We start from the raw sequence: 13,568 nt of genomic DNA on the forward strand, positions 1-13,568 counted from the left end.
ATCAGTTCTACAAAAGTTAAAAAAACAACAACAACAAAAAAAACATCTATATTATGGATATATTGTGTGTTTTATTAGACAAAGTGTCTGTATGAACTGCTAAATATGTTTCAAATCATGTATCAAGTAACATGGAATGAGTATAGGAATATGCGCATGCGCACTTCGAAATTCCACCTGGTTCCATGAGTTTGGGAGAGTGTGTGAGACTCTGCACGTAGCTCAGCGGAATCCCCACTGCCAGATGGCGAGGAGAAGAGCGGTGTAGCCTCTCAGATAAAGCTCAGCTGCACACCAGAAGCATCGTAAACACAAAAGAGTCTTCCATCCATACTGAGCTCCTCATCAGCATCACTAGAGCAACATCTGGATCGACCCGCTGTTTCTCTGCGCGTGGTGACAACCTGAAAGGTACGAGGTTATTTGCTTTCCAAGTTTAATTTGTTTTATTTTGTTTTATTACCGAATTACTTGTTGTTGCAATCACTTTTTTTAGAGCAAGGGTAATATGATACATCACCAACAATACATGGAAAACTCTTTGATATTATAATCTAATGCCTAAAAAAGTCCCGGGCAGGAATTTCTTCTGGCTGAGAAAAACGTGCACGAGTTTATCTTGCATTTATTCTTCAATGTACACAATAATATAGTCGCAATAATAAACTATCTAAATGTGCATTGACTGAATACTTATGAAAAACAAGTTTCAAGCTCATTAGGCGACTAGAAGTCTTCGGATATAATATGAGATATGACAAATTCTCCGTAGATTTAAGTTTTTATTTTTGCTATTATGAGGAAATATGTGATAATATATGAGGTCTAAAGCTCAAATCAATGTGGACAAGTCAAAAGGACGTTACATTATTTGCAGCACTGTAATAATGTTGCAAAAATGTTAGTGTTTCTCTACATCAAGCACGCGCAACGTCGCAGCGTGCGTCTTATTGACTGACACACTGCTGCAGTGAGTATTCCTTGTTTTAAAAAGTCCCACCTGTCCTGTTGCACAGATTTTTATAACTTTTCCTTTGGCATCTGTTATATGTGAACTTTTTGAAGAGTTAGCAGTCGGCTTAACTCATCTTGAGCTCTCGAGGGGGCGGGGCGAAGACGTGGCAGTTCCGCTTGTTCTGCACCGAATGAACTGCAGTTGACTTCCATGCTGGACCCTCACGAGCTCACGAACACCACTATGGTCTTTCCTATAATTACCTTTTGAACTTTGCATAGTCGAAGTAATAATTTCGTTTAAAAGCTTCTTTTGAAGCACATACAAGACAAAAATGGGAAAAAAAAAAAAAAAAAAAAAAAAAAAAAAACAGTGACATGGTGTTTAAAATAACTAACTAAAATAATTTAATAGTTACCTAAAATGAGAGTGCCTAATAATTTCGAAATTCTGATTATAACAATTACTCCAATTAATTGCTAATACTTATTCTATTATTCCCCCCCCCCCACCCCCCCCCCCCCCCACACACACACCTTTTTAGCATATCTGAACACAAGTAATTTTAATTCATAAATGCTTTGAAATACAGACTTAAGGTTGGTATATTTTCAAAGAAGGCAGTCAGCAGATTATTGCAGCAGATTAAGTAAAAAAGGGTTTAAAGTACAGTTTTCATTGTAACGCAGTGTCCAATTTCAAAACTGTTTTCACAGGATAAACCTTTTTTTATTTATGATGAAATATGTGACAGGGAATAAAGGTAATAAAAAAGAGAAGAGCACCATGTGTCCCGACAGTTAACAGGCTATGATACAGTAGCTGTAACTAATAATACAAAAAGCTTATGATTATGTGTGTAATGGAGTTTGTCAGGGCATTTGTCCAATGAGGCATTCCCTTTACTCTAAGGCTTACCACTGGTTGCCATATTTGTCCTTTTCAACAAACAATCGTGTCATCTTGTTTATACACGCTGACACTGGCTTAAACACACAAAAGGGACCTTCCCATAGGCCCAGCGTGATGCTCTTTGTTTGCTCTCTGGATGCCACATTGTGCCAAAATTCTGAGCCAGCAGTGACCATATGCAGCCATGTGTATCCAAATGGGTGTACACTGGGGGTTACAGCAACCAAAACCTAATTATCTAATGTATTTTGTTGCATTTTAAGCAGTCTGCATGTGTTAGTGGCTTCTGTAATGCATTTTCCTTGCCTTAAAAGTTGGTTGTAGTATCTATTTTCTACCTCAAAAGGCAGAAACAATAAATTCTTCTGATATTGTCAGGAAGATGTTGTGCAATGCATTGTTAGATGTTTTACAATGACACTGTCTGTTTCTCTTAGGATGGCGTTGTCTTGGTTCCTTTTGAGTTTCCTCTTCCATTCCCTGTACGCTCACAATGATTTCTTCACTTCTATAGGTGAGATGATGTTCCATTGTGCTTTTCTGCCTTGTATCAATACCTGATTAGGCTATATATCCTGCCAAACATATGAAACATGCAGGAAGTGCTTGTGACCAAGTGGTGAAGGTTTATCAGCCCATGCTGGTAGATGACCATTATAGCTATACAAATAATCTTTCTTGACAACAACTAAAATAATGTTTTAAGATCAAATAAGCAGGAGCAGTATTACTTGATTAATGGTTGTTAAATGTGCAGAAAGATGATCTCAGGTAAACTAGTGACATTAGAAAAGCTGAAGGGGTTTTAAAAAAGGTGTCAGATTAAACATAAGGCTAAAGTTAGTGTTTTGAACTTAAAGGAAATATTGGTGAAGAAAAGGAAAAGTTTCTGAATGTAAATGTTTTGTTTTTGATGGTCAGAGTGAGTAGAGGATGATAATAAGGATAATTGGATGATCTGAATGAATGTTTCACTTTATGGGAAAATATTTGAACAAAGTCTAAAGGATGTTTTTTGTGTGATGAGCACATCACTAACAGTAAGGTAAATAACTAAAATGATGAGTGTGTTTTAATGAAACACTTTAAAAAGGGTTTAGAGGCTATACAGACACTAATCTCACAGATGTATTACAATTATAGCTGCAAAAGATGTAGCACAAGCAGAGAGTGCTATCCTCCTCAAGGTTAGTGTGAATCTTGATTGCAGATTGTTAAACTCAAAGAAAAGCCTGGAGTAAACATTAAAGACTCGACAGAAAATTAAAGTTTCTTTTTTCATCAATCTTTCTGGGTTATGACAACTTCTAATAGATTAGTCTTTCCTTTTCCTAAAACACATAAAATAATACTTAATTTCTACATTTACTCTCCTTATCCAGTCCCATGAAAAGCATGCTGGGAACTAGAAATCAGCTGCCCAGTTAAGTTGAAGTAATGACCAATATTATTATTTTAACAGAACTCATCAAAATAATGTTTGCAACTTTAAAGGTTTAATTAAATCATTGAGTTGGAATTTTTATTTTGCAACCATATGTATTTCATCAGAATTGGGGAGATTTAAAATGTTCCTCCTGTAATCTCAGTCAGTTTTCTCATCTTAAAAAACACAGCGGTGTGTGTGGGGGGAGGGGAAAAGAGACAGAAGGAAATCTAAACCCAGGGAAATAATCATCTTGTCTCAGGCTCTGAGAGAGAGATTCAGTCAGGTTATTTTACAGAAGTCTCAATGACATGAGAAACTGGTCATTTAAGAGAGATTCTTGTCAGTAATTTCAAAACACAAATGTTTTTAGTGTTACTAGCTATTTTTACTACATTTCTATAGGTGGTTTAACAATGTAACTACTTTTATCATCAGTCTTTGAAAGAAGAAAAAGATAGAAGAATGGTGTATAGGTCTATACGAAACATCTAATTGCTGTGAGATACTAAAGATTTGGGACAAATATTCTGACTCTTCCATCCAGATAGGTGTATTCTCTGCTTTTATTTTTATTTTTAATTCTTATGCATTCCATTTTTATTATTATGTATTTGTTTCCTTTTCATGCATACAATTATAACAACAAAGCATTTAGGGGTACCATCAAATCATATGGTAAAAATGGTGCAATATTTCCTATATACCATTTCCAGCAGTGACTGTATGATTTTGAGATCCATCTTCTCACACTTAGGACAACTGAGGGTCTCAAACACAACTATTAAAAAAGGTTCAAACATTCACTGATGCTCCAGAACGGAACACGATGCTTTAAGAGCAGGGGGGTGAAAACCTTTTGAATCTATTGAAAAGGAATATTGTACTTAATTTGTCTTCTGGCAAACATTTAGGTGTCTTCTGTTGCTTCCGATGGGCAGTACTAAATGAAAAAAAAAAAAAAGATATTTAAACAAAATAAGAAAAATTTGGACATCTTTATCCTGTTCAAAAGTTTTGACCCCCCGGCTCTTAATGCATCGTGTTTCCTTCTGGAGCATCAGTGAATGTTTGAACCTTTTTTAATAGTTGTGTTTGAGTCCCTGCTGGAAAGGGTTCAAATATGCAAAGTTGCTGGAAATTTGAAGAATTTTCGGGACCTGGAGGATTTTTCTGAAGAATGTTGGGCAGTTTAACTGCTCAGGACAAACAAGGGACTCATGAACAACCATCACAAAACATAAAAACAGTCGTAGATCATCCAGGTAACCACACACAGTATAAAGAATCAAGGGTTCACAAACTTTTGAGCAGGTCGTTTTTATAAATTCAGCTATTTACAGATTCTGCAAGGGGTTCACAAACTTTCAAGCAGCACTGTGTATGTATATATATATATATATATATGTATATATATATATATATATATATGTATATATATATAAATTTCTGTGCCTATCTATCTATCTATCTATCTATCTATCTATCTATCTATCTATCTATCTATCACTTCTGAAATCCCATCAGACTTAAATTACACTGGTTTTATATATATAAAATAAAACAAGTGTAATTTGAATCTGAGGGGATTTCAGAAGAAGGTAGTGTTTTATGCCAATCAATGAATAAAATGGATATACTCCCATTGCAATAAATAAAATAAAATAAAATAAAATAAAAAATGAAAATGTAGTACTTTTACGCAACCGAGCTGGACTCCCTTAATCCATGGTGGTCATTAGGAGAAACCACTTCGAAAATCACTTATGACCCAAGTAATTCCAACCCAAGTAAATTTTAGTTTGATGCTGTTATCTGTACTTGGCAATTTAAGTAAATATCTGAAAAATTTTGTTAGCACCTGAAAAGGTGTTTAACAAAATTTTCATTGGAGCTTTGTGTAATATTTAGTCTTCTGTTTCAGATTTGATGTTTAACTTTTTGATTTGTAGGCCAGATGACAGACTTACTGTACACAGAGAAGGGCCTGGTGACATCACTAAAAGAATACATTAGACAAGAGGAGAACAGACTAGAGCAGGTCAAAGAGTGAGTAAACACACGTGCACACATATGAAACATGTCCGTCTGCATGGGGAGTTGTGATTGTCCTTTAACTCACAGATCATTTCATAAAAAAGTTTCTCTTTCTAGTAGTCATTTGGCAGCTCATTGATAGCTGGTGAAAATTTTGTTTCTTTACTTGCATAAGGTGGGCAGACAAACTGGACTCACTGACGAACACAGCCACGCAAGACCCAGAGGGATTCCTGGGGCACCCGGTCAATGCATTCAAACTGATGAAAAGACTCAACAGTGAGTGGGCCGACCTGGAGAGCCTGGTGCTGAAAGACACCACCAACGGTTAGTGACAGTCCAAGTCTGACACAGTTATTAGGGATAGGTGAAATGACATTGTATATCTCTTTTAAAAAGATATTTATATATATATATATATATATATAGTTACCGTTTTTTACTGTCTTAAGAGTTGCATACTGTGAAACTGTTTTTAAATTGATATCTGACTTTTTCATTTGTTAAGAAAGATTGATTTATTTGGTATTTACCCATCAAGTCCACATTTCTACATGGTTAGGAAACATATAAAACATTTTCAGTTTGAATTTTTAGCACGAATAACACTACCATTCAATAGTGTATGACATATAATACTGTTATTCGTTTGGGGTTGGTACGATTTTTTTTGTTTTTTAATGTTTTTGAAAGAAGTCTTATGTTCACCAAGCCTGCGTTTATTTGATCAAAAATACAGTAAAAAATATAATATTGTGAAATATTATAACAATTTAAAATAATGGTTTGCTATTCTAATATGCTTTTAAAAATAATTTATTCCTGTGATGCAAAGCTGAATTTTCAGCATCATTACTCCAGTCTTCAGTGTCACATGATCCTTCAGAAATCATTCTAATATGATGGCTTGCTGCTCAAGAAACATTTATTATTATTATCAATGTTGAAAACAGTTGTGTGCCTCATATTTTTGTGGAAACGGTGATAATTGTTTTTGTCTGTATTCTTTGATGAATAGAAAGTTAAAAAGAACAACATTTATTTTAAACAGAAATCATGTCCAACGTTTTTACTGTCACTTTTGCTCAATTTATTACGTCCTTGGTGAATTAAAATATAAATAACTGTAAAAAGAATTGTACTGACCCCAAATCTTTGAACAGTACTGCAATATTATGGTGATGTATGATTTTAGTCATACAGTAGTAATAGCATTATTTGCATAATATGGTATTTGCTTTATATGTGTTATAATCCTCTTAATCTGATGTAATCTTGTAATCCTCAATGTCAAGCCTCTCTTGTCTGTTCTCTTTTGTAGGGTTTATCTCTAATCTGACAGTCCAGAGACAGTTTTTCCCAACAGACGAGGACCAGACAGGAGCAGCCAAAGCTTTGCTTAGATTACAGGACACATACCAGCTGTCTGCCAACACCATCTCTAATGGAGACTTGCCTGGTGAGCGACTGTGCATGTCTATGTGTTTATGCATTCCAGACTGCTTGCAAATCTTTATCAAGCACATTGCGTTACCGCGGACTGTGTGAACTCTTTGAGAAGCACCATGCTTTGTCTGTGATAAGCTGCTATTATATTTCTTCGGAAATTCTTTCAAATGTTCCCATGGGATGGAGTGATAATGTCTGTGCTATTTTAAAGAAATGGAAACACCACCGACTAGTTTTTTACACCTGGAGGTGATGTGTGTTTCAAATACTCCTGTGACTACTTAACTACAGATGGTTATTTAGAAAGTTAACCCTTGTTGTAGTCCAGTGGTTGATTGACAGGGGAGAAGGCTGTCCTTTGGGGCAGCAACAAAATAGATATCTTTAAAAACAACATCAAAATCATATTAGTATCATGATAATTAGAACAACGTAAGTGAATATGTGACATTTAATTAAGAGACCACTTGACTTCTTACTGGTGTGACCTCAGGTGTTGTGCACAAGAGCCGGATGACGGTGGCAGACTGCTATGAGCTGGGGAAGATTGCATACTCTGAGGCAGATTACTACCACACAGAGCTTTGGATGGCTCAGGCCCTCACACAGCTGGATGAAGGCGAGGAATCCACCATAGACAAGGTCACAGTTATGGACTACCTCAGTTATGCAATCTACCAGCAGGGGGAACTAGAGCGAGCCCTCGAGCTCACCAAGAGGATGCTGAAGCTGGGTAAAAAAAAAAAAATTAATAATATAATAACATGGTTAAATGCAGTACTATTTTAGTGTTGTTTATTTACTACATAGTATTTATTACGATTTTGAATTAGCTTTTATTTTTATATTTTCACCATAGTTCACCATAAAATTAAAATTATTTCATGATTTACTCCGAAGATGAACGAAAGTCTTACAGGTTTAGAACGACATGGGGATGAGTAAAATAATGACAGAATTTTCATTTTGGGGTGAACTAACCATTTAAATTTTGGTTTGTTTTTCACCAAACCCTATCATATACCCCCAGAACATGTGGGATATAGGGCACGTGTCACATGGGATGATTCTATGATACTTTTGCGTCTTTTCAAAAAAGCTTGATGCTGGTCGCTATTCACTGCCATTATATGGACAAGTGCGTCCATATATTGCTTTCTTTTATGGGCCTTTTGTGGGTTTTATTTTTTTATTGTTTATTTTTTATTTATTTAGTATTAAAATAATTATTGGATTATTGGGAAAAGCCAGAATTTCAGTACATATATTCTGGATTTTTAGTTTTTTTTTTGAGTAGCCTACATAGAAAATAGCCTCCTATTCTATAATGAGTGAATGAATAAATAGAATGTCTTGTATGGCTTTGAAAGGAAGGGCAAAAATGAACTTACAAGACATAGAAATGAGGACTGATGACACTAAAATGTGATATTTTTCCAAACTTAAAATTGCCTTTGTATGTGAATCTCAGATCCAAATCACCACAGGGCCAATGGGAACCTAAAGTACTTTGAGTTCCAGCTAGAGAAGCAGAGAAAGGCAGAGGCCGAGAAGAAGGAGGTGGAAGATAAAAAAAGAGAGCAGAAAGTGCTGGACAAACGTGATGCTCAGAGGAAACGGTCCAAAGACCCTCTGCCAGAGAGAAAGAAATATGAAATGCTGTGCAGAGGAGAGGGAGTGAAACTGGTGAGCAGAAAGAATACATTTTTTCCCCCTACTTTTTGCATGTTTTAATTTTTTTTCTCAAATTCTTGAGCCAAAGAACTTTCTCAAATTTGCTTTTTTTACTTGCAGACCCCACGCAGACAAAGCCGCCTGTTTTGCCGTTACTATGACAACAATCGTAATCCACGGTTGCTTTTGGCTCCAGTGAAGCAGGAAGATGAGTGGGACCGCCCACGTATTGTCCGTTATCATGACATCATCTCTGACAGTGAGATTGAGACAGTGAAGGAGATGGCAAAACCCAGAGTGAGTTGGGCTTTTTGAAGTTATGCTGTGGTTTGCAGAGTTTTAACTTGTGATTTGGTTATTCTTTTAACTTAAAAACAAATTATTATACATTTTATTATATGTTAAATCATTTAAATACATTTTATTATATTTTCTGGCTGTTTTATTATATTTTTTGGAGATAGCTTATGTGACTGTTGAATCATAAGAAAGACTTTGAAGCTCAAAAATCAAGTTTAGAAGCATGAAAGAATGATATGAATAAATGTAGTAAATATGAATGAGGGGATGAAAGTGCTGTACAGGAGCCTGTGTGTAATCCATATCTGGCTCCTCAGCTCCGTAGGGCTACTATATCCAATCCCATCACGGGCGTACTCGAGACCGCCCCCTACAGGATCAGTAAGAGGTAAGGCAATAAGTGTGGGAGTTCAGAATGCAGCCAAAAAAAACAAACTGTCGTGCCTTTACCGACCCCTAGAGTCTGAGAACTCCTTAGCAGAAACAATGCAAAACACTGAGAATCATAAATCAAAATTGTTTAATTAATTGCTATTAAAAATTTTAATATTTTTTTAAATAACTAAAACAGAATAAAAACTCACCAGCCACTTTATTAGGTACCACCTTTCAACTGCTCGATGATGCAAAAATCTAATCAGCATATTAGATCAGCATAGCAACTCAATGCATTTAGGCATGTAGACATGGCCAAGCCAATCTGCTGAAGTTAAAACTGAGCACCAGAGTGAGGAAGAAAAATTATTTAAGTGACTTTGAACGTGTCATGTTTGTTGGTGCCAGATGGGCTGTTCTGAGTATTTCAGAAACTGCTGATCTACTGGGATTTTCACACACAACCATCTCTATGGTTTACAGAGAATGGTCTGAAAAAGGGAGAATATCCAGTGAGCGACAGTTCTGTGGGCGAATATGCCTTGTTGATGCTAGAGGTCAGAGGACAATGGTTAGACTGGTCTGAGCTGATAGAAAGGCAACATTAACTCAAATAAACACTTGTTACAACCGAGGCCTGCAAAAGAGCATCTCTGAACGCACAACATGTCCAACCTTGAAGCAGATACAGCAGCAGAAGACACACCGGTGCCACTCCTGTCAGCTAAGGACAGGAAACTGAGGCTAGAATTCACACAGGCTCAGCAAGATTGGACAACAGAAGACTGGAAAAACATGGCCTGGTCTGATGAGTCTTGATTTCTGCTGCGACATTCAGATGGTAGGGTCAAAATTTGGCATAAACAACATGAAAGCATGGATTCATCTTGCCTTGTATCAGTGGTTCAGGCATATTTTCACACACTTTGGGTCCCTTCGTACCAACCTTGTATCATTTAAACTGCTCTGCCTACCTGAGTATTGTTGCTGACCATGTCCACCCCTTTATGACCACAGTGTGGCCATCTTCTAATGGCAACTTCCAGCAGGATAACACGCCATGTCACAAAGCTTAAATCATCTCAAACTGGTGTCTTGAACATGACAATGAGTTCACTATACTCAAATGGCCTCCACAGTCACCAGATCTCAATCCAATAGAGCTCCTTTGGGCTGTGGTGGAATGGGAGATTTGCATCATGAATGTGCAGCCGACAAATCTGCAGCAACTGCGTGATGCTATCATGTCAATATGGACCAAAATCTCTGAGGAATGTTTCCAGCACCTTGTTGAATCTATGCCACAATGAATTAATGCAGTTCTGAAGGCAAAAGGGGCAACTCTGTACTTGCAAGGTGTACTAAAGTAATAAAGTGGTTGGTGAGTGTATACATCAAGTATTATTTTAGAGCATACTGAAATCTAGAATTTATGTATATATTGCTTTTATGCTGAGGAGCTTTTCATGCTTGTCTTGCTGTCTTTTTGACATGGTGATGGATAAAGTAGAAAGAAAGAGTAAGAAATGCTCTACTTTGTTACTTTTTCTTGCAGTAGTCGTCATGTGGTCTTTGTGGAGGGCTTGAACAGGGACAGAGTGATTCAAAATTGCAATTTGAAAGTTTAGAATTTTATAATTCGAGGATTTATGTTACTTGAGGAGTCGAAATTATGTAAAATTTTGCATCACTGCTGGTGTACAGTTCTGTCCCTGTTCTTTACATGGTTTCAGTTCAGAAAATGACACTAAAATGACTTATCTTTCTCTCTCTCTCCCCTTTTTTATCTACACTTACTCTGCCTATGTCTGTATGCTTTGTGTGTTCTTTCTCCTCTTTCAACCTCTGCTCTCTCTCTCTCTCTCTCTCTCTCTCTCTCTCTCTCTCTCTCTCTCCTCTTTGCTTTGTGTAATGGTGAATAGCTAAAGAGAGCCACTGTGCACGATCCCATTACGGGAAAACTCACCACTGCCCAGTACAGAGTCTCCAAGAGGTAAGGGATCAAAAGCCAAAGAACAAAACCAACAAAAGCCAAAGAACAACTGTGTGCTGATATTCAAAAATCCAACCTTCACTTGGCCATAGAAGATTTGGTGACCCACTTTCACAGGCAGCAAATGTTGGAGTCTTTCTTCTACTACAGTCCTCTTAATATTAATACTATCTGAAATGTGAGAGAATCGATAAATAAATAATTGTGCACACATACCGCACAGCGCCTTAGTTTCAGTCTCTGCATGACCAGCCGTTTGAGTCTGTGCACTGAAATAACTTTTTTTAATAGAGCTATACATAGTTCTGTCATCTCACTCACATTTCCACCCACACCAGAGTGGCTTAACCTATCCTAGTTATTATGAGGGTGTCTGTTTTAGAACGCACGTCTCAGCATCGGCAGACTGGGTGGAGACGCTGAAACCCTTGAGGGCTCCTCCTTTCACACAATAAAAACTATAAATGTCAGTTTGTGAGACCTCTAACATTATGTAGAGAGGATAAATATATTAAAATAAATGGCATATACACTCATTCAAAAGTTTGGGTCAGTAATATTTTTAAAAGAAATTAATACTTCTATTCCACAGAGACACATTAAATTGATCAAAAATGACAATAAGTACATTTATTATGATTTCTATTTCAAATAAATGCTGTTCTTTTGAACATTCATTTATCTTTGATATTCATCAAAGAATCCTGAAAAAGTATCATAGTTTCCACAGAAATATTAAGCAGTACACCTGTTTTTCAAAATGTTTCTGAAGCAAATCAGCATATTAGAATGATTTATGAGGGATCATGTAACTCTGGAGACAGAAGAAATGTCTGCTGAAAATTCAGTGTTGCCATCACAGGAATAAATTAAACTTTTAAAGATATTAAAATAGAAAATAGTTATTTGAAATTGTAATAATATTTCACAATTGTATTGATTTTACTGTAATTTTGATCAAATAAATGCAACCCTGGTGAGCATAAGACTTCATATAATCTTACAGACTCCAAACATTTGAACAGTAGTGTATAAAAACTTTTTTTTTTTTGTATGAATGGTGTAGGTGTCAATTAGCAATGATTTAAGGGGAAAATTACAGTGCCATGCGAGAAATCATGGTTAAGACTTATGTTTTACCTCAGTTGATTTGCAGTGGCTGAGGGGCCTCTCTCTCTCTCTCTCTCTCTCTCTCTCTCTTTCTCTCTCTCTCTCTCTCTCTCTCTCTCTCTCTCTCACGCACGCATACGTGCACACACACACACACACACACACTCACTCACTCATAATCCTGAATGAGACCAGTGTTGCTGAATTCCTTTACTGTGATATTTTCTGAGGAATGTGAACTCATTTTGCTGACTGCTGTCCCCGCTTTCTTTTTAATTTCTCTTTCCACTCTTAATGGCTTCACCTGCCGGTTTGACTTTATCACAAAAAGACTTTTTCACATTTATAACTAAATAAAATAAATTCAACTTTAGAAATTTTTTCACAATAAACATGATGTGAAAACGTCTGAAAATGAAAATGTGCATGGTGTTGCGTGTGGTCTGTTTATTATGTATAATGGAATATTAATTGCTTTTGTATATAGCTGTTTCACTTTTTTTCAACTTATACCCCCCCCCCCCCATTCTAGTGCTTGGCTGTCTGGATATGAGCATTCTACGATTGAAAGGATTAACCAGCGTGTCGAGGATGTAACAGGCCTGGAAATGGACACAGCAGAAGAGCTGCAGGTGAGAGGAACTTTCACACAACCGGCCAATCAGATGCTTAAAGTGTGATGACACATTCATGTAACAAGAATCCACCTGTTGTAATATTGCTCTGTTAAATATAAGCAATGTTTTTAATCTCAGGTTGCAAATTATGGAGTTGGTGGTCAGTACGAACCTCATTTTGACTTTGGAAGGGTGAGTTCACAGATATAAAGACACATATATCAGCACTATAAATCAGCATAGCATTATTATCTTGTTTATATACATGACCATTCAAAAGTGTGGCATAAGATTTAAAAAAGAAAAGAAAAGAAATTAATACTTTTATTCAGCATGGATGCATTAAATTGTTCAATAGTGACAGTAAAGCCATTTATAATGTTAGAAAAGATTTCTATTTCAAATAAATGCTGTTCTTTTAAACTTTCTATTCATCAAAGAATCCTGAAAACAGTGTATCACGGTTTCTACAAAAATATTAAGCAGCACAACTATTTTCAACATTGATAATAATAAGAAATGTTTCTTGAGCACCACATCAGCATATTAGAATGATTTCTGGAGGATCATATGACACTAAAGTTTGGAGTAATGATGCTGAAAATTCAGCTTTGACATCACAGAAAGATGGCAAATATACATTAGATTTTTAAATATATTTAAATAGATAAGTTATTTTAAATTGCAATAATATTCACAATATTACTGTTTTTTACTGTA

At 36.1% G+C, this 13,568-nt stretch overlaps 1 protein-coding gene across 3 annotated transcripts in view; it reads left to right on the forward strand.

Annotated features, from left to right (window-relative positions):
- Positions 1–184: 184 nt before the first annotated feature.
- p4ha1b (prolyl 4-hydroxylase, alpha polypeptide I b) overlaps positions 185–13,568 on the forward strand; it is a 16,404-nt gene continuing 3,020 nt past the window's right edge. Inside the window, exons 1-11 of one of the 3 annotated variants that reach the window (XM_051867754.1) lie at positions 185–411; positions 2,305–2,381; positions 5,246–5,342; positions 5,506–5,657; positions 6,652–6,789; positions 7,273–7,512; positions 8,251–8,465; positions 8,574–8,750; positions 9,071–9,141; positions 12,764–12,863; positions 12,987–13,040. In XM_051867754.1, coding sequence (XP_051723714.1) covers positions 2,306–2,381; positions 5,246–5,342; positions 5,506–5,657; positions 6,652–6,789; positions 7,273–7,512; positions 8,251–8,465; positions 8,574–8,750; positions 9,071–9,141; positions 12,764–12,863; positions 12,987–13,040 — 1,320 coding nt within the window. In that variant the 5' untranslated portion in view covers positions 185–411; position 2,305. Of the gene's footprint in view, positions 412–2,281; positions 2,382–5,245; positions 5,343–5,505; positions 5,658–6,651; positions 6,790–7,272; positions 7,513–8,250; positions 8,466–8,573; positions 8,751–9,070; positions 9,142–11,050; positions 11,122–12,763; positions 12,864–12,986; positions 13,041–13,568 lie in introns of those variants that run through there. The other 2 variants (XM_051867751.1, XM_051867752.1) reach the window with 2 other exon arrangements.

Source organism: Ctenopharyngodon idella, chromosome 17 (assembly GCF_019924925.1).
Source record: "Ctenopharyngodon idella isolate HZGC_01 chromosome 17, HZGC01, whole genome shotgun sequence".
In the NCBI taxonomy this organism is placed as follows: Eukaryota; Metazoa; Chordata; class Actinopteri; order Cypriniformes; family Xenocyprididae; genus Ctenopharyngodon; species Ctenopharyngodon idella.